Here is a 19,846-nt window from a genome sequence, read left to right on the forward strand (position 1 = left end):
GTCTTTTGACAGTTCTCTTGTAGAGAGGAGTAGCATGATATTGCTGTTCTCGATTTAAGATCCTAAGCTTATCAATACTGTCTATATGGTAACAATAACAATAATCATAATAAGGTCGACAAGAACTGTATGGTGTTCAGGGATGAATAGTTTTTCTCATGGAATTTTTTATTTTTTTTTGCTGTAGTAATAAGTAATGCCACAGCTGATGCACATTTTGAATGACAGGGTTCCTCCTATTACTTCAAAATATAAAAATATAACATTTATAGAATAAAACTACAAGTATCCCAAATGCTATGAAAGGTAATGTCACGTTGCCCCCCACATTTAACTCCCCCCGCCACCAACGTCTTATTGCAGATGGAAGGATGTAAAATGAAAAGTGCAGTGTGAGAATCCATTGTAAAGAATGGTTAGGGTTTGCATATTCAAAAATTTGGTGCCAACATTTTAATTTTTACTGCAAATATCGGCTTCAAATATCGGTTATCTGCCTCCTTGACTACCGATAATCGGTATCGGTATCGGCCCTGAAAAAAGCATATCGGCCTATCTCTAATATATATATATATATATATATATATATATATATATATATATATATATATATATATATATATATATATATATATATTGTTGAGTTGAGTAGATTGAGTAGAGTCATATCATGTAAAATGAGATAACAAATTAATGGGCTAGACTCAATTTTTAGTTAGAGACCAATGGGTGTCTGTAGGACCGATAATTATTCTTTGGCCTCTGGGTGTAGTTCCTCAAGGTAACCACCAGATGCCGCCAAACCTGTACAACTAAGCCGCCCACTCAGCATTGCCCGGACATACATTCCTTATAAGGCCAGATATAAATTAGTGTAAATAAATGATATCCTGAATTAAGTAATAATATACACAACACAATCTATATTCGACAATTGTTAACCTGATTTATGGGGCAATGTTTATAGCACATTGAGCCCAACTATGAAGTTTTGCTTTCTTGTCTTTTCTTTTCTTTTTTTTTTTATTTACAAGTGATACTGTCTTTTATCGCTGATAATATTGCTGTAACTGCATTGAAAAGATTAACTGTATGTATTGTTCTCTCAACATAACATATAAGATGTGAAACAGAGATTAGAATTAACCTGTTAGGTTCCCTGAGAGAATTTGGGATTTAACATGTCATGTATATATATGTTATTCATGCTTGCTTAATTAATATACATGTGATTTTATTGATTTTAACGTTTATTATTGTCGAATAGAGCTGAAGACCTTTGACATATGATCATGACTCAGCTGTGAAGGACTTATGACTCATCTATGGAAAATTACTGAGAATGAGTCTCAACAAGTGCGCATTGATATGAGGAGATGCGGAAGGACACTCACCGGAAGAAATCAGTGATATGACCCAAGGTGATAAAAAGTCATCACCAGCTGGGATCGGGGCCCTTTTTTACCCTGCGATCTGGTCTGGATGGAGAGTATTTCTGAAGATGGATTTACGACTAGGACTTACGATTTTTTTCCGAAGGACTTGGACTAGCCGTGAATGGAATTATCTTCAATGATTGGGTGAAGTACAAAACTTTTATCAATAATGATGTATAATAGGAAGATATGAATGACTAATCGCGAGTTAGGGTGGGGGCCATTTAATACACTCTCATATCTTAAAATTATTTTTAGCCAAAAACATCTTATTGTGAATCAGGTCTTAAGCTTTTCCGAGAAATGATCAATCTTAGAAAACTTTTGTAAAAGGTTATATTATTCTTGATCTCCTGTTTTTATTTTATTTTATTTTTATTGATTTAAGGTTTTATCATTAAATGTGATTGTTATGATTAATATTGGTTGTCTTATTATTGTCAATAAAATTGTTTAAAAGACAATGTTTGTATCATTTTATTGTTTTGTCTCTATTTTATTTGGTTTTGGTTTTATTTATTTTTGGACGTTATATAAGTCCAAGGACGTTTTATAAGTCCAAATAAAATGATTGAAAAACTAATTGTGATTTAATTAGTTTGTTTGGTTTGTTTTAACCTTTATTTTATTTATTTTTGGACGTTATATAAGTCCAAGGACGTTTTATAAGTCCAAATAAAATGATTGAAAAACTAATTGTGATTTAATTAGTTTGTTTGGTTTGTTTTAACCTTTATTTTATTTATTTTTGGACGTTATATAAGTCCAAGGACGTTTTATAAGTCCAAATAAAATGATTGAAAAACTAATTGTGATTTAATTAGTTTGTTTGGTTTGTTTTAACCTTTATTTTATTTATTTTTGGACGTTTTATGAGTCCAAGGTCGTTTTATAAGACCTTATTATTTGTCTTTAATTTTTATTTTGGACATTTTATAAGTCCGCATCATTATTATTATTTTTTCCCTCCAAGAAGGACAACAGCATCGGACTTTTGGAAGAAGGTAAATGTATTTGAATAACCTCTGACCAATGCTTCCATCTGTATTAATGAGTCAAATACTCCTGCTTGATAAGTAACAAATCCGTATGATCCTAACAAGGATTATTAAATTACTAGGTCAATAACAAATGCAAACAACTTAGAAAAGTGGCGCTGCCAATTTAAGTGAGGTGTTCAGATTATCCTTCCTGGGCTCTGTGTGTGTGGTTACTCACTCAGGATTGATAGGTGGATGGAAACGGATTGGCCTCATGATAAGAAGACAGTGAACAAACCTAGGTGAATCCACTTTGATATATCGGCTTATCTAATTCCCGTCTCCTCACGCTGACGCCTTAGAGCTGGTGAGGAAAAAGGGGAATTTCTAACCCTTTAATTGGAGAGTCGATCAGGACATATTTCCCGATTTAAGTCCTGCGGGTAAGCGGAAGTTGACATGTGGCGCCCAACGTGGGGCTTCGATTGACTCATTTTTGTCAAAATGGGGATCGATCGAGGCCCAAACAGGAACCCGAGTGAGGGCGGCTCGCGGCTCTGAGCAGAGGGCACAGAGCTTAGAGCTGATAGCGAACTCGCTGATAAATTGTCATGTCATACGACCCTGAGTTAACACAAAATAGTCTCTTTGATGAATAGTGTTTCATGGAAAAGAACTTCTTTAATTGTGGAAGTCTAGTGTGATTTTTGAGTTGAAGTTGATTGTATTATTTTGTGTTAAAGGAACGGTGACTGGCTCCCCCAGGAGACTTGCACTCTAAGAGAGGTTGAGTGTGAGGAAAGCCATTCAAAGTGAATGGGTTTTAACAGCAACCTGCTGCTCTGGTCAGCTGTGAAGGTACTGATAGTGTACTTAGTGTACTTGGCAGAGCGCGCTGCGTCGCGCTTTCCTGAGGGGAGGGCTGAGTTAAGGGGTGGTTCAGGCCTGTCCACAAAGAGAAGGAGGGCTTGAACAGAGTTAATGTTGAGAGGCTGCTCGGAGAGAGGCAGTTTCTTCAAACCTTGTGATGTTAAACTATGGTTTGTGCTATATAGGCTTACCATCTTGGGCGCGGTGGCCCATTTTATTTGTTTGTCATCTCAAGTATCCATTTTTAGCAAAACTACCATATTCTTTGCTTGGTTATTGTGGGGTGCCGGGAGCAATTTATAGTCCCTTTTCTTGGATAGCGGATGCATTGACAGAGGCTGCCGCTATAAATCTATCCCTGATCCCCCACCCTCTGCCTTTTCTCCTTGTGTTTTTGAGAAAACTGTAAGTTTTTGGTTCCCGATAGGAGTGTCCATTGGCACAAGAAGAAAGTCGTCGAGAACCAAGGAGAAAGGGTAGGGGTTTCCACTAGGCTAATGTTCTGGTGGAAACAGCCTTTTTCGGTTCCCGATAGGAGTGTCCATTGGCACTAGAAGGAAGTCGTTGAGAGCCAAGGAGAGAAGGTAGGTGTTTCCACTAGGCTAATGTTCTAGTGGAGGCAGCCTTTTTCGGTCGCATAACAGGAGTGTCCATGGACACAAGAAGAGATCCACCTCCCGGAAAAGAGAAGCGGGAAGGAGCAACCGACCTAAAAGAAATAACACACCCCACCGTTCGAGAGAGGACATCCGCCTGCGAGTAAAGGTAGGAAACCCGAAGGCGGTAGTCCCGGTAGAAGTAGAGGCAACGTACACGGGTACGGAGCTGAGTAGCCAGGAGCTAAAGTACGTCCCTGAACCCAAAGGCCACGTGAAGGCTTCGGAAATTGATAGCTCCACTCCTACAATAAGAAAGTAAAACAGGCTATAAAAATTGTAGGAGCAGAGAAATGGGACAATACTCCCAAAGGAGGAAAAGTGGTCCCAGATGAGTTTGTGTGGGAGGTTATTAAGGCCTACGTGAAGTGCTAGCCATGTAAGGGCCTTGCCCACAAAGAGGGAGCTGGAGAAACTGGAACTTTGGATCCCAGAAAAGAGAATCCGTTCAGTTATATGAAATTGCGAGTTGTGTATAAGGCAGGATGCTTAGGACAACGAGTGGACGGGTTGATGATTAAAAGCAATGTTCCATGGGCATTAGTTTGCATGGACGTAGCAGGCCCCATGGGGGGTGAACGGCACTAAGGGTGAAAAGTATTTTATTGTGCTTGTAAATTTTATGTCAGGACATTTGGGATTAAAAGCGAAGTATGACCAATTTGACATCAGTGATGAAGTTCTAGATAGAAATATAGTGCAATTAAAAAAGGAAGAAAAAAAAAGGGGACTCCAAGGGGTAAAGCAGCTGAAACCAATGCCAGTTAATCCAGCCTGAAGTTAAGGAGTAAGACAAATAATTAAAAAATGGGAGCAGCCACTCCGGCCTTTGTCAAGCTCGTTATGGTGAAAGGAGCTGTCATCGTGCGGAAATAAGGGTTGGAAGGGCATTTAATTTTTGGATAAATGTAGTAAGAGGATATATTGTTAATGGAGTAGAAGGTTTTAGTTGGCAAGCAGCTATCTTGATCTGTGTAATTTGTAGTGGAATATGGAACAGATATCCGACGAAGGCTGGTTGGATGAGCTTACACCGGATTTGAGCGAGGTAGGCACGGCTAAAATATTTGAAACATAGATATGTGGATATGGTAGAATAAAGGGTCTACCTAGGATAAAAGTGCATGCTCAGTGGGATTTAGACCTGTAAGAGACTATGGAGGCACAGTATTGTGATAGTTTGTGGGACGGAGAGAGCATATTGTATTGTCAACATTGTAGGCTGAGGATAGGGAAAGGTTAACTGAATAAGAGCTGGGGTAGCTGAAGGGTGGCAGCTAATCAGAGCAGAAACCCCGATAAAGTCGTTAAGTTTTGATTTGTTGATCTATTGGCCGATGGAGATAAATGAGAGGATGTGTAGCTTGAGAGAAAGCACAAAATATATTAGTATAAAGTTAATGATGTTATTTTGATAAAATTATTTGTTTTGATATAAAAAAAGTAAATGTTAGGTTTTTGTTGGTGTTTTAATTAGGAGTTTGTTTTGTAGTGGCAGAGATTTTTATCAATATAAATGGAAAATTTATTGTTAGTTGGCTTGTGTTATTGTAATTTTTAAAAGAAAAAATTGTGTTATTAAATTTATTTTTAGAGAATGGTTAATGGTTATAATTTAACATGATATTTAAAATCAGAATTGAATTGTCTGGTTTGTTTGATTAGTTGTCTTTTGTTGGAAAATAATGTTGCATCTCCACCAGTTCTGACCCGAGATTTCAGGCACGGCTCTATAACAACTGACCGCCAGGAGGAGGAGGAATAAATGGAGATGGGAAAAGTATTGGGAACTCCAGCCATGAGGTCAAAGGCGGAATTGAAGGAAGGGCCAGCCAAGGGAGAGAGCGCCTCCCCTGACAAGGAGGAGCCAGAAGAGAGAAAATTCAAGTTTGACTTGAGCAAAGACAGTGAGGATGATGAGGTAAGAGAACACATGAACCTCAACATATCTTTGTCACACCTTTGGAACAGACGCCAGGGTCCACGGCCTTCCACATCTTCAGAGAAACAACAACAAGAAGGAGATGGAAGACGAGATTGCTGAACTGAAGAACCGGATAACCAGGTTAGAAACAAGTAAAGAACTAGTAGAGAATATCCTATAAGGATTAGTACCGATTTTATGTAATCTCTTTCGAGATCTTGGTCAATTTAGGCCATATTGGGTGTCTTTAATTCAACACTTCCATGAAGAAGCCTCCTTGAGAGGAGAAATGAAAGAAAGGATTAGAAAATTGGAAAAATGAATCGCGGAAGCAGAAGCCAAGATACAGAGGTCCAACCAAACCCCCGTGAATTTTGAACAGGAGAAGCCACCAGGACCCTCGACGGCCCTGTTGTTTGATTATCAAGAGTTTTTACGAAATCAGATGCAAGAAAGATTGGCTGAATTGCGGGCCAGACATGATGAAGATAAGTAGTCAAAAGGGAAAAAAAAAAAGAAGCTAGGAAAATTGATTATCAATAAATTAAAAAAAAAAAAAACTCGCCTATATTAAAAGAAAATACATTTTTGTAAAAAGATAAGATAATTGTGTAATGAAAGCCAACCCCCAGGAAAGGGAGGAGGAGCTAAGGAGATGTTAAAACTCAACAGTTTTTAAAGGACAAGATCAAAAGGAGAAAGCATGAAACGGAGCTACAGGATGGAGGGAGAACGAGGATGGAATCCGCCTGGATACGGAAACACGATGTATGACCTACCTCGACCTACGACTCTGAACTTGCCTCACCCCCTGACTTTAGAGGTAGGAGAAGGGCCGCATGTCTACTACAATGGAGGAACAATTACACACCAACCGAAGCGCAGAAGGATAGAGAACTATTATGAGACTCCAGTGAATGAAGATCCACCGGATACAGTTTATGAACAACCTGAAGTTCAACCTGAAGCTGACAGAGTGTATATGAACATTCGTGTCGACCGCCAGAGACCAAATTGGAGGTATGGAAGAGTTTTGGTGACTATCCAACTTTGTGTCGTGATAATATTTTCGATATATTATTTGATGAGTCAAAAATCTAGCATCGCTGGCACAGCCCCGATTAATCCCCTCGACCTGGTAGAAATACGACATGGCACCACTAAAGTAATCAACCAGACGTGCTGGAAAGTGGAAATGAAGCATGTTTATGAAGAATGGAGAAGGGAGAAGGGAGCCTGCGGTGCTGTCGAGGAAAAACCCTGTGAGGTGGGATGGAGAAGGGAGAAGATAGCAGTAATAAATTCCTATCTTCGCACCTTCAACAATACAGATTATAATGAAACCCTAGAGGTTTTGAGAAGAAGTACTACATATGCTGCAAAATCAAAAAGCAAGTGTGTACATCCAGTGATTCTACGAGTTGATAACATAACAAGCGACTTTACAGTCAATATTACTTTGTTATGTCTGGAGAAGCAAGAACAAAGAATGATCAGAAAGAACTGGGTCCAGATCGGGAAGGAGGAACCTGCTTGGTACCTCAGCGAATATTGTGCAGGACTGCCGGATGCAACAGGTGGATATTGGGTGAAGACAGACTATGGTGACCCTGACTTCACCTACCCCGCGGCCCCACGGAATTACACTTGTATCGAATTTCGCCCGGCATGGGAACCATGTTGGAACTGTATAACCTTTCGGTGCGAGGAGCCAGGGACCAACAGGACCACTGATTACCTGCCAGGTATTCCTACTCCATCATCAGGTAGGACACCTGAATTTTTTTTAAGCTATTTGGGCTTGTAAAACTTGAAAAGCTTGTGTTAATATTATAGAAAAATTAGTAATAACGTGACTATCAGGATGTAAGTTAATGTTAGAAAAGGCCCAGTCGTATAATAGTAGTCATGGTGATTGGAATATGATGAAATATTGTTTTGAGACCTATCATATGTTTTGTTATGCAGATGAGGGTAAGAGAATTATAATTTTTGATAAGGCTAAGGGGTGATGTAAGTTGAATCCTGAGTCCCTGATGAAAGGTATTAGATCAAAAGGAAATAGTAGTGAAACATGAAGTATGGCTAAATGATTTTTTTATGGATATGGGAAAAAGGAATAGAGATATTGAAATAAATCTTTAATAAATCTATGGGAATAAAGGTGTTAAAAGTGGTCTGGGCACAGATGTAGGCTCAACGTATTTTTTATCGGATGAATTATATAATGCCCCAAAGGGTGATTTTGATAAAATTGACCAATGGTAGGATTGAGAATGATCCCTGGTTTTGTTATGCAGATCTTAGAAGGTCACGCATTTAGGAAGACCCTTTGTAAGGGGGATATAGTTATAGGGTTTGATTGGTTGGGATTTGATAAGAGTTATGACCCTGGCACTAGTGATGTGTTTTTTTTGGATGAATCCCTGAAGATGGATGGGGGGTTTATGAGTGGTTTATAAATGGCGTGTCAATAAGTGTATTGATGACGTACGTGGTGACGTTTGAAGCCCCATGAAGCAGGTGTATCACGTGATTGACTCAGGGAAGGATTAGCTAGGTTTGCTATGGATTCCCCACTAATCTTTTTTGGGTCCCTTATTGTGATATATTTTTTTTTGTTTTTGCATTTGATTCGAGTTTTTGTGATGGAACTAGCAAGAAAGAGATTTTTTTGGTTAGGTGCACTTTGAGCAGATCTCACCTTAGACGGTAATGCACTGTAATTGTGGTATTATTTTAACAGATTTTAATGATAAAATGAGATAAAAGGAGACAACATATAAAATTTATATTTTTGTCTCCTTTAATCTTGGGATCACAGAAATATATGTGTCCAAATTTTATATAAACTTGTTATTTTATATCGATGTATCCCTGTTTTATCAGTAACATGTAGAAGAGTTTTTAAGCAGGTGAAATTTTTTTGTAAAATGAATAAGCCTCCTGAATCCCAAAATTTTGGAAAATCTATTGTTTTTAAATAGAAAGGAATAAGGATTTTATTTTATCCCATTTTATATTTTTGTTTGTTGTCTAAGTGTAAACATAGACAAAGTAATGTAGAATAATTTATGGTAAAACATTTTTTAAATATATTTTTGTTTTTGAAGCATGATATATATCCCACCCTTTTATTGCATGCACCAAGCATGTTATATATTTTTGTCCACATGATGGCGTAGTCAAAGGAATGAATCATCCTGAGGCCCCGATGTGTGTGTGAAGCATTTTTAGTAGGACTTCACTGTTTTACGGGGTTTTATTTTGCCATCACTGTCTTGCACCTGCCACGAATTTGTTGAAAGATGGCTGCATTGTGGACACAGTGATGAATATAATCATAAGGAGAAGTATGGTTCCTGCTAGTGTCAGGAATTGTCCTGTCAGCAGTTATAGCGGTTGCAGTTATCAAAAGAGGGACCTTGGCATTATCTGCCCACCAAAAGTATAAAGACAAAACCTTACCAAATAAGGTTAAAATTCAGTTATTGGCCAACGAGCTGCAGGAAAAATGGGGGGGCCAACTAATGGGAAACTATTGAGGAGTAAGGATGGGCATCAGAAAAGGGTGGGATCGACCCGATCCTAAATAAGACGCCCTAGCCCTGAGTTCCTCACTTCTCATTGAAACCTCTTGGTGGAACAGTAAACATCAACTAACCATGGCTTGGAATGCTCCGAGGAAAGGCCTCATTGGGAGACCAGGCGCTCTGCAAAATGTGAGTAATAAAGTGGAATATCGGATAATAATATGGCTTTTTTATTTTATTTTTTTTGTTGTGTCGGATATAGCGAACAACTAAATTAATAGTGTGGGGAATAATTTTAATTCTCCTTTGGTTATGTCTGGTCGGCCACTTGGTTTTAGTAAATTGAGTTTTGATCTATGTATTTTTTTATTTTACTCTCCCGCCAAGAGGTTCCGCTACTCGGAAGAGCGACCACACCCTCGCTCTCCCTAGTAGAGGTGTTCTGCATCGATGGAGTAGATGTGGATGGAACCTTAGACCAAGATTGGAATATATATATTGGGAGCCGCAATATTTTAGGTTGCCCTCGGGTCTAAGAATTGTCGAATTTTGTTTATGTGTTTAACAGGATAACCAAGATAAGCCGCAGTGTGTCTTCTGCGGAGATGACCTCCTCACATCCGCTTGGGTGGTGAGGGATGAGTACTATGGTCATTGTTGTTATTCGTTGCCCACGGAGGATGAGAGAAGAGAAATGTGGCTCATCCCAGACGGGCTATTTTTAAACTTCGTCAGTGATTTTTTTTATCGATATCCAGTGTGGTTCCTGGGTGTGGCCTGGCTTTGCTGACCTCGCGGGTTCAAGTAAGTTGGAAGGTTTGGTTCAAAGTCGCCTGAAAGAGGTACGTTATCATGTTAACAATGAGGGTGAACTCATTGGGAGAACTTTCCCTTTAATGCGCATGATATGGCGCCTGCCTGACGGTACTCGGCGCTTGACATTCAACACCTTGGCTGGCTTTTGTGTAGCCGCCACCCCGTTGAGACAGGTCGAATCCAGTCGGGTTGAGGATGAGTGGCCCTACGAGCCAGTAACGCCCACTTCGCCCTTCCTGGACCGGGTTGACGAGCCTGGGGAACCCAGTGCCGCTCGACAGGATGCTCCAGTTGGTAAGGTTATGCCACTGTCGAGAACACCCTCCCCCACGGTTTCATCGAGCACCGATGACCTGGAGGGTGTGACGGGCGAGGATGGGGGTGGAACGGGGTCATCTCCCTCCCTGATGATAAGGGAACTGGGCCTATGGTCTCCTCTTACTGACCCTCCGTCAGACACCTTGCATTCTGAATTCCCGGTGTCTCCGTTGTCGGATGACATGGGGGGGGTGGATGAGGGTGACTGGTTGCAGCTGGGTGACGGGCTCGCGAGGTTGATAGGTTTAGACACCATTGATCTCTAGGCGGGGGTGTTGAGTTGAGTAGATTGAGTAGAGTCAGATGAAACGCTATATCATGTAAAATTAGATAACAAATTAATGGGCTAGACTCAATTTTTAGTTAGAGACCAATGGGTGTCTGTAGGACCGATAATTATTCTTTGGCCTCTGGGTGTAGTTCCTCAAGGTAACCACCAGATGCCGCCAAACCTGTACAACTAAGCCGCCCACTCAGCATTGCCCGGACATACATTCCTTATAAGGCCAGATATAAATTAGTGTAAATAAATGATATCCTGAATTAAGTAATAATATACACAACACAATCTATATTCGACAATTGTTAACCTGATTTATGGGGCAATGTTTATAGCACATTGAGCCCAACTATGAAGTTTTGCTTTCTTGTCTTTTCTTTTCTTTTTTTATTTTATTTACAAGTGATACTGTCTTTTATCGCTGATAATATTGCTGTAACTGCATTGAAAAGATTAACTGTATGTATTGTTCTCTCAACATAACATATAAGATGTGAAACAGAGATTAGAATTAACCTGTTAGGTTCCCTGAGAGAATTTGGGATTTAACATGTCATGTATATATATGTTATTCATGCTTGCTTAATTAATATACATGTGATTTTATTGATTTTAACGTTTATTATTGTCGAATAGAGCTGAAGACCTTTGACATATGATCATGACTCAGCTGTGAAGGACTTATGACTCATCTATGGAAAATTACTGAGAATGAGTCTCAACAAGTGCGCATTGATATGAGGAGATGCGGAAGGACACTCACCGGAAGAAATCAGTGATATGACCCAAGGTGATAAAAAGTCATCACCAGCTGGGATCGGGGCCCTTTTTTACCCTGCGATCTGGTCTGGATGGAGAGTATTTCTGAAGATGGATTTATGCCTGTTTGAGGACTTACGATTTTTTTCCGAAGGACTTGGACTAGCCGTGAATGGAATTATCTTCAATGATTGGGTGAAGTACAAAACTTTTATCAATAATGATGTATAATAGGAAGATATGAATGACTAATCGCGAGTTAGGGTGGGGGCCATTTAATACACTCTCATATCTTCAAATTATTTTTAGCCAAAAACATCTTATTGTGAATCAGGTCTTAAGCTTTTCCGAGAAATGATCAATCCTAGAAAACTTTTGTAAAAGGTTATATTATTCTTGATCTCCTGTTTTTATTTTATTTTATTTTTATTGATTTAAGGTTTTATCATTAAATGTGATTGTTATGATTAATATTGGTTGTTTTATTATTGTCAATAAAATTGTTTAAAAGACAATGTTTGTATCAATCATTTTATTGTTTTGTCTCTATTTTATTTGGTTTTGGTTTTATTTATTTTTTGGACGTTATATAAGTCCAAGGACGTTTTATAAGTCCAAATAAAATGATTGAAAAACTAATTGTGATTTAATTAGTTTGTTTGGTTTGTTTTAACCTTTATTTTATTTATTTTTGGACGTTATATAAGTCCAAGGACGTTTTATAAGTCCAAATAAAATGATTGAAAAACTAATTGTGATTTAATTAGTTTGTTTGGTTTGTTTTCTTTATTTTATTTATTTTTGGACGTTATATAAGTCCAAGGACGTTTTATAAGTCCAAATAAAATGATTGAAAAACTAATTGTGATTTAATTAGTTTGTTTGGTTTGTTTTAAACTTTATTTTATTTATTTTTGGACGTTTTATGAGTCCAAGGTCGTTTTATAAGACCTTATTATTTGTCTTTAATTTTTATTTTGGACATTTTATAAGTCCGCATCATTATTATTTTTTTTTCCCTCCAAGAAGGACAACAGCATCGGACTTTTGGAAGAAGGTAAATGTATTTGAATAACCTCTGACCAATGCTTCCATCTGTATTAATGAGTCAAATACTCCTGCTTGATAAGTAACAAATCCGTATGATCCTAACAAGGATTATTAAATTACTAGGTCAATAACAAATGCAAACAACTTAGAAAAGTGGAGCTGCCAATTTAAGTGAGGTGTTCAGATTATCCTTCCTGGGCTCTGTGTGTGTGGTTACTCACTCAGGATTGATAGGTGGATGGAAACGGATTGGCCTCATGATAAGAAGACAGTGAACAAACCTAGGTGAATCCACTTTGATATATCGGCTTATCTAATTCCCGTCTCCTCATGCTGACGCCTTAGAGCTGGTGAGGAAAAAGGGGAATTTCTAACCCTTTAATTGGAGAGTCGATCAGGACATATTTCCCGATTTAAGTCCTGCGGGTAAGCGGAAGTTGACAATATATATATATATATATATATATATATATATATATATATATATATATATATATATATATATATATATATATTAGGGGTGTGAATTGCCTCGTACCTGACGATTCGATTCGTATCACGATTCACAGGTCACGATTCGATTCGATACCGATTAATCCCGATACGAATTTATAAGTCGATTGTTGCGATTTTTTTTCATTCAAATTTAGAAAATACTAATCAGTAAGCTTGTAGAGTGTAAGATTTATATGAAAATGTATTATTTATTTATCTGAAATTTCAGTCTTATAGAGGTTGTAATCTGTTTCATGTTTAAACAGCATTAAAATAAAATATTAAGGCTTAATGTTCCGTTCATATAACATTCTTCCATGCTTAAGGTGTGAATCCTAAAAAAAAAAAAAAAAAAAAAATCGATTTTGCCTATTATTGAATCGATTCGAGAATCGCGCGATGTAGTATCGCGATATATCGCCGAATCGTTTTTTTTTTAACACCCCTAATATATATATATATATATATATATATATACATATGAATTAGGTCTCCACTTAAAACACTGGTTGGTAGATAGTTGCCTTCAGTGTTTGGCAACACACCAATTTCAGATGTGGCATTGTTACCAGCATTTGTGTGTACCCTGCAGGTGCATGCTCATTTTGATGTGTGTGAACTAGGGCTGCACGATTAATCTAAATCTAACCGACATCGAGGTTTGACCAAGTGCAACTGCGGGATCACCATGGCGAACTCATAAAGGTTAGTAAACTGTAAGCAAAATAACAGATTATTAAAAATGTTGAAAAATAATACTAATAATAGGCATGGATGACATAGTTTATGATAACACTAAAGTTTATTGCAGAGCACACACTTTTGTTTATCAGAGGCTCTGCAGAGTTTGTTTTTCAGAAGGGAAATACATACCTATAATATGTTGTTTCACTGTTATGTTGTATTATTTATGTTTCAAATGGCAGCTACTTTATAATTGATTATTCAGTTACTTATTTTCACTTTGTTAAAATAAACCTATAGTTAAAGCCAATTTGAGCTTTTCAAGTTCTGAAACTATATTTCATTTTTTACTTATTTGTGTGCTGTGTTTGTTTTGAAAGGCAGCAGCTTTTTAAAATTTACTTTCAGTTATTTAATGTTGTTAAAAACAGACATTTTCAAAAGCTGCTGATGTGATATTTTTATGTCTGTAAGAATAACTGGAAAAATGATTTCTTTTCCCTCAGACTATAACCATACACCAAAATCTGAAACCGTTGCACCCCTACGATGTACCCTAGAGCCAGAGGGATTAAAATATAATGAATTGAAAAAAAAAAAAAAAAGCCATGACTTTGTGATACTGTATATAAAAAATACACAGTTAGAACTAGGAGAGAAGCTCTGCTTCTATAAGTAATGTACCTTTCTGACTGATACACGACACACACAGGGGTCCAGTACGCCAGTCCCGGCATTGGCACTCATTTTACAGGGGAAAGAGAACCTCTTCCTCCACCGCACACTGTTGGCCTGTACTGCCTCCCTGTGAGAGAAAAGCAAAACGATGTAAATCATGAGTCAAATCTGGAGTGACATGAGTGCTATTTGCACATCATTCTTAGATTTTATATACACAGGGACATACAAACACAGGAAGGACAGAGCCTGGAACCCTCAACTGCAGAACTGTGAGGCAGTCATGCCAACCACTACACCACAGTTCTGCAACCTGTATACTTCACATCATGAGCACAAAAGAGGGAGAGGTGTAACGGAGCAAGTTGAATAAAAGGAGAGAAGCTTGAAATCCTGCCCTGCCATGTCTGGTCAATTTAGCAGGGAAGACGCCAGAAAACATCAGAAATTTTAAACTACCGGTATTTGTAACCTGCCTTTTACCCAGTACGGGGCCAATCGCTGTCGTGTCGGAACTGCCTCCCCAGGGGATAACAAGTCTTTTTAAACAAAAATCGATTTAGAGAGCCAATATGCCGCCGTTCAATGCACGTTCCATGTCGTAGCAGAAATGGCGGTCACCACCGGCACCAAGCGAGAAGTTATATCCGTCCGCACCATAACACGAGTTAGAAGCGCTCGTACAAGAGAAACACTCCAGTGTTCAGTGCGTGAAGCCATCTTCCTGCGCCCTCTCACAAACACGCCGAAAGAGGCTGTAATACGTGGAGGCTGAGTTGCCATCAGAGGTGGGTAATCCAGGTCCAGAAAGTAAAAACCCTGCCACAGTTTGGCTTTAGCCACAGGTGCATCTAATCAACCAGTAGGTAAACAAGTTACTTACCAATCGGTCAAGTAGAACCTCCTGTGACTAAAGCCAAACTGTGGCACGGTTTTTACTTTCTGGACCTGGATTACCCACCTCTGGTTGCCATGGACGGCGCAGCGGGACAGCAAAAAAAAAAAAGAAAAAAAAAAAAAGGAGAGCAATTGAAGTCCACGAGTAAACGTTTATTCCAAAGAAACAAAAAGAAAAGCAACGTTTGAGCTCAACACCACCGCGCGTTACAATACCGTTCACGGCATACAAAACAAAAACATTCTTGCCAAAAGGAAAAAGAAAACTACTTCTACACAAAAATAAAGAAGTGCCACCTCGTGGCGCGGTGTGGTGCCACACTGCCAACTGTTACAAGGCGTGCATGTGTTTTCCACACGTCGGTAGTCAGACAGGCAGTCATGCGTGTATGTGTAGCTGTCTTTAAAACAGTTGGTGGGCTGTCTCGTATTTATTTTTTTAAGTACCGGCACTAAAAAAAAATTATAATAAAAAAAAAATACATACATATATATATGTGTATATATATATATATATAATAGGGGTGTAAAAAAAAATCGATTCGGCGATATATCGCGATACTACATCGCGCGATTCTCGAATCTATTCAATAAAAAAAATCGATTTTTTTTTTTTTTTAAAGAGCTCAGAATTGTTCATTCGGTAGTCTTACCGATTCAACGTCTTATCATCATTGCCTTTTTTTGTGTGTGTGTTTTTTGTGTGTGTGTGAATCGATTTTTAAACTTCCATTTTTAATGGAAAAATATTCAACAAAACGTCTGACTTCGGGTTAGGATTCACACCTTGAGCATGGAAGAATGTTATATGAACGGAACATTAAGCCTTAATATTTTATTTTAATGCTGTTCAAACATGAAACAGATTACAACCTCTATAAGACTGAAATTTCAGATAAATAAATAATACATTTTCATATAAATCTTACACTCTACAAGCTTGCTAATTAGTATTTTCTAAATTTGAATGAAAAAAAATCGCAACAATCGACTTATAAATTCGTATCGGGATTAATCGGTATCGAATCGAATCGTGACCTGTGAATCGTGATACGAATCGAATCGTCAGGTACTAGGCAATTCACACCCCTAATATATATATATATATATATATATATATATATATACATATACATATATATATATAAGAACTTTTTAGCATGCCAACAACCCAAAGCATACAGTTAAGTCCAGAGGTACAGTACTTTATGATGTTGGTCACATACATTACTGACAAGCAAAGAAGTGCCATGCTTATATATTTTGTCAAAAGAATACAAAATAATGGAATTAAAGCAAAACATGTATTAGTTTACCTTAGCATATGCTTTCCCCCCCCTTCAGCTCCTATGCAAACAGAAGCACATATTTCAAATATAACTACAATATTTAAAAGACCTTTTCTGATTTTTATGTAGGACAAAAAGACAGGTTTATGTTGAGTTACGACAGTTTTATAGACTATTTTTAGTGGAGATGGTCCATTGTGTTCAAGTCTGAGGAGTTTTATAGTTCGAGGGAGCAGTATTGTCTTATCCTGTCACTTTAAGTTTTATTGTGTCCACCTGTGCTTATCAACCCGTTCCTTTGTGTCATCCAATCAGCTCTGTCACCCACTTGTGTCTTGTCCAGGTGTTTCTCGCTGTCTCATCAGTTTTAGTTTTAGTTCCCTGCCTTCTTTCAGTCCTTGTTGGATAATTTGCTTTTGCTCATAGGTCGCTGTCATGTGTCCTGCTTTGGGCCCTGTTGAATTTCGTGTGTTTTGTTTGTTACTTTGTATCTGCCTTATTTGGTCTTCTGTCAAATAGTAGTTTTGATTCCAAGTGTCTTGTTTGCCATTTGTTTTTTCTTTTGGAAATATTTGTTGTTTGTTTGTCAACATACAGCACACATGCCTTGCCTACCTGGTTTCCTCCATTGAAACTGTCTCAATATCTAACTAATATTAAATATCTATAGGCTATTTCTCATAACTAAAATACTAGACAGGGACACTCTTTTTTGGTCCAAAAGACTTTCGTCACAGAAACAACATGGCTGAAAGAAGATGTTGTGATGACATCATCAAAAACATTTAGGGCAAGCATTCCGGGCAGGCTAAGCAGTGTGAAACCCTGTTCTGGGCGTTATCTTATTTTGAAATGACTTGGTCAGAACCATCAAAAAGCCCAAAACGGGTCACAATAATGCCTAACGGTTAAAAAAAAAAAGAGAAAAATTTAGTTGGTAGCAGTGTTTAAGTGGGCCAGAACGCACCGGTACAGAGCTCCGGCACTTCTAAAAATCTCCCTTGAGCGTTCCGGTACTTCTCAATGTGCAAAGAACGTACTGTCACAGTCTGTCAGCGTTCCGGTACGCTTGACAATACATTTTGATCTCAAAATGCTGTTCCGCCGAGGGCCGTTCGTCCACTGACTTACATATACATACATACATATATATATATACATACATATATATATGTATATATATATATATATATATATATATATATATATATATATATATATATATATATATATATATATTAGGGGTGGGACAAAAAAACGATTCGACCGAACCATCGGTCGTCAAGGGGAGCTAAACGGCCGTATCGGTAGCAGACTTGTCAACCGATACAAAATCCGCCGGGAATCCTTAGATACATTGCTTGTAAAGCTGTGGACCGGATATCGCGTTGCTGTGAATCGGTTGCGAGTGAGGCTTTATGGTTTTCATAACAATAGCAAGAGTTCTGCGCCGTGCTCTACTTGTTTTGTTTACATTTCAGTCGCATCACTATTCAAGCTACTTCCGTGTTTACAGAGAGCAAGCAAAGTAGCGCTCAGAGACGCTTCATTCCCCGGATGTTGTAAACGTAATGCAAAGACGTTTCGCACCTATTTTTGGGGGGAGGGGGGCCGCCTCCCGTCAACGCCGTGCTCGCGACACGGCACGCGCGCAGTCGCGCACAACGAGTGATAACATGCAAATGGAGACAGTTAGCAGAAGCCGGTGCCTCACATCTCGGTATTTCCCATTGCTATCGAGTCCTCTCGGTGCACTTGTATGTCCCGGGCCGGCGTTGGTACTGCGCGCGAGCCAAAAAGAATAACTCCCGTGACGATCCAATGCATGGATTCAAACGACACAGGTATGTCCCACAGCCAACACACCAGCTAAGCTAAAAGCACACTGCAAGTATCTCATTTCTCAGTTTGTGGCTCCCTGTCGACGTATACAACTAGCATGAGCAGCAGATAGGAGAACTGAGACGTGCCCGCGATTACGTCATCAAACTCAAAATGAACGACAGCCCAAAAAACAAAACATAAACAGTGGTGATTCCGTGGTCATCATCGTGTCTCAGATTAAAAAAACAAAAAAGATGTCATACATTAACCAAAAATGAATGTGATGGCAAAGAAAAACAAAAATTGTTAAAAACAAAAATTGTTGATAAAAAGGGAAGGGCACTTTTGGAAATATTTTTGGATATATTAAGTGGTTAAAATGTGTTTGATAGATTTATTGTTCCATAAGGTGGCTTCAAATTTCTTTTGGCTGGACGGTAGGTTTATTTCATGTCTTAAATTTATGTTTCTGAAATACTTCACAATGTGCACATATTCTGTTTAATTGTGTTGGTGTCTGTCTAAAGGTTAAATATTTATATTTAACATTAAATTATCAACCTTTTGTTTTCCTGATCCTTATTTTGAAGAGAAAAAAAACAATTATAACTGTCAATAACTACTAATAAATAGTTAAACTGATACATATTTCAGTCATATCGCCCAGCCCTTTGTTCCGGTCCATTTAAATAATTGATTCAATATATAAAAATATAGAAGACATTGTTGTTGTTCTTTTTTTAACACATTTGTAGATACTGTAAAAATTTGTGGTGTTTTAAGATTAATGTTTACAAACAACAAATGTCACTATAAGTTTTGAATATTGAAATTAATCGTATCGAATCGAAAATTTTATCGTTCCCAAACTTAATCGAACTGTATTGAACCGTTCTGTTCTGAAAGATAATCGTTTTTCAATCGAATCGCAACCTGTGTATCGAGATACATATCGAATCGGCCTCATGTCAGAGATTCCCACCCCTAATATATATATATATATATATATATATATATATATGTATATATATATATATATATATATATATATATATATATTAGGGGTGTTAAAAAATCGATTCGGCGATATATCGTGATACTACATCGCGCGATTCTCGAATCGATTAAAAAAAATCGATTTTTTTATTTTTATTTATTTATTTATTTATTCATTTATTTTTTAAAGCTCAGAATAGTTCATTCGGTAGTCTTACCGATTCAACGTCTTATCATCATTGCCTTTTTTTTTTTTTGTGTGTGTGTGTGTGAATCGATTTTTAAACTTCCATTTTTAATGGAAAAATATTCAACAAAACGTCTGACTTCGGGTTAGGATTCACACCTTGAGCATGGAAGA

The 19,846-nt window shown here is 37.9% G+C and overlaps 1 protein-coding gene across 5 annotated transcripts in view; it reads right to left on the minus strand.

Annotated features, from left to right (window-relative positions):
• LOC144027302 (EEIG family member 2-like) overlaps positions 1–19,846 on the minus strand; it is a 124,536-nt gene that overhangs the window by 73,737 nt on the left and 30,953 nt on the right. For 4 of the 5 annotated variants that reach the window (XM_077534709.1, XM_077534707.1, XM_077534706.1 and 1 more), the window contains exon 2: positions 14,486–14,606. In XM_077534709.1, coding sequence (XP_077390835.1) covers positions 14,486–14,606 — 121 coding nt within the window. Of the gene's footprint in view, positions 1–14,485; positions 14,607–16,692; positions 17,132–19,846 lie in introns of those variants that run through there. The other variant, XM_077534708.1, reaches the window with a different exon arrangement.

This window comes from Festucalex cinctus, chromosome 10 (assembly GCF_051991245.1).
Source record: "Festucalex cinctus isolate MCC-2025b chromosome 10, RoL_Fcin_1.0, whole genome shotgun sequence".
Classification (NCBI taxonomy): Eukaryota; Metazoa; Chordata; class Actinopteri; order Syngnathiformes; family Syngnathidae; genus Festucalex; species Festucalex cinctus.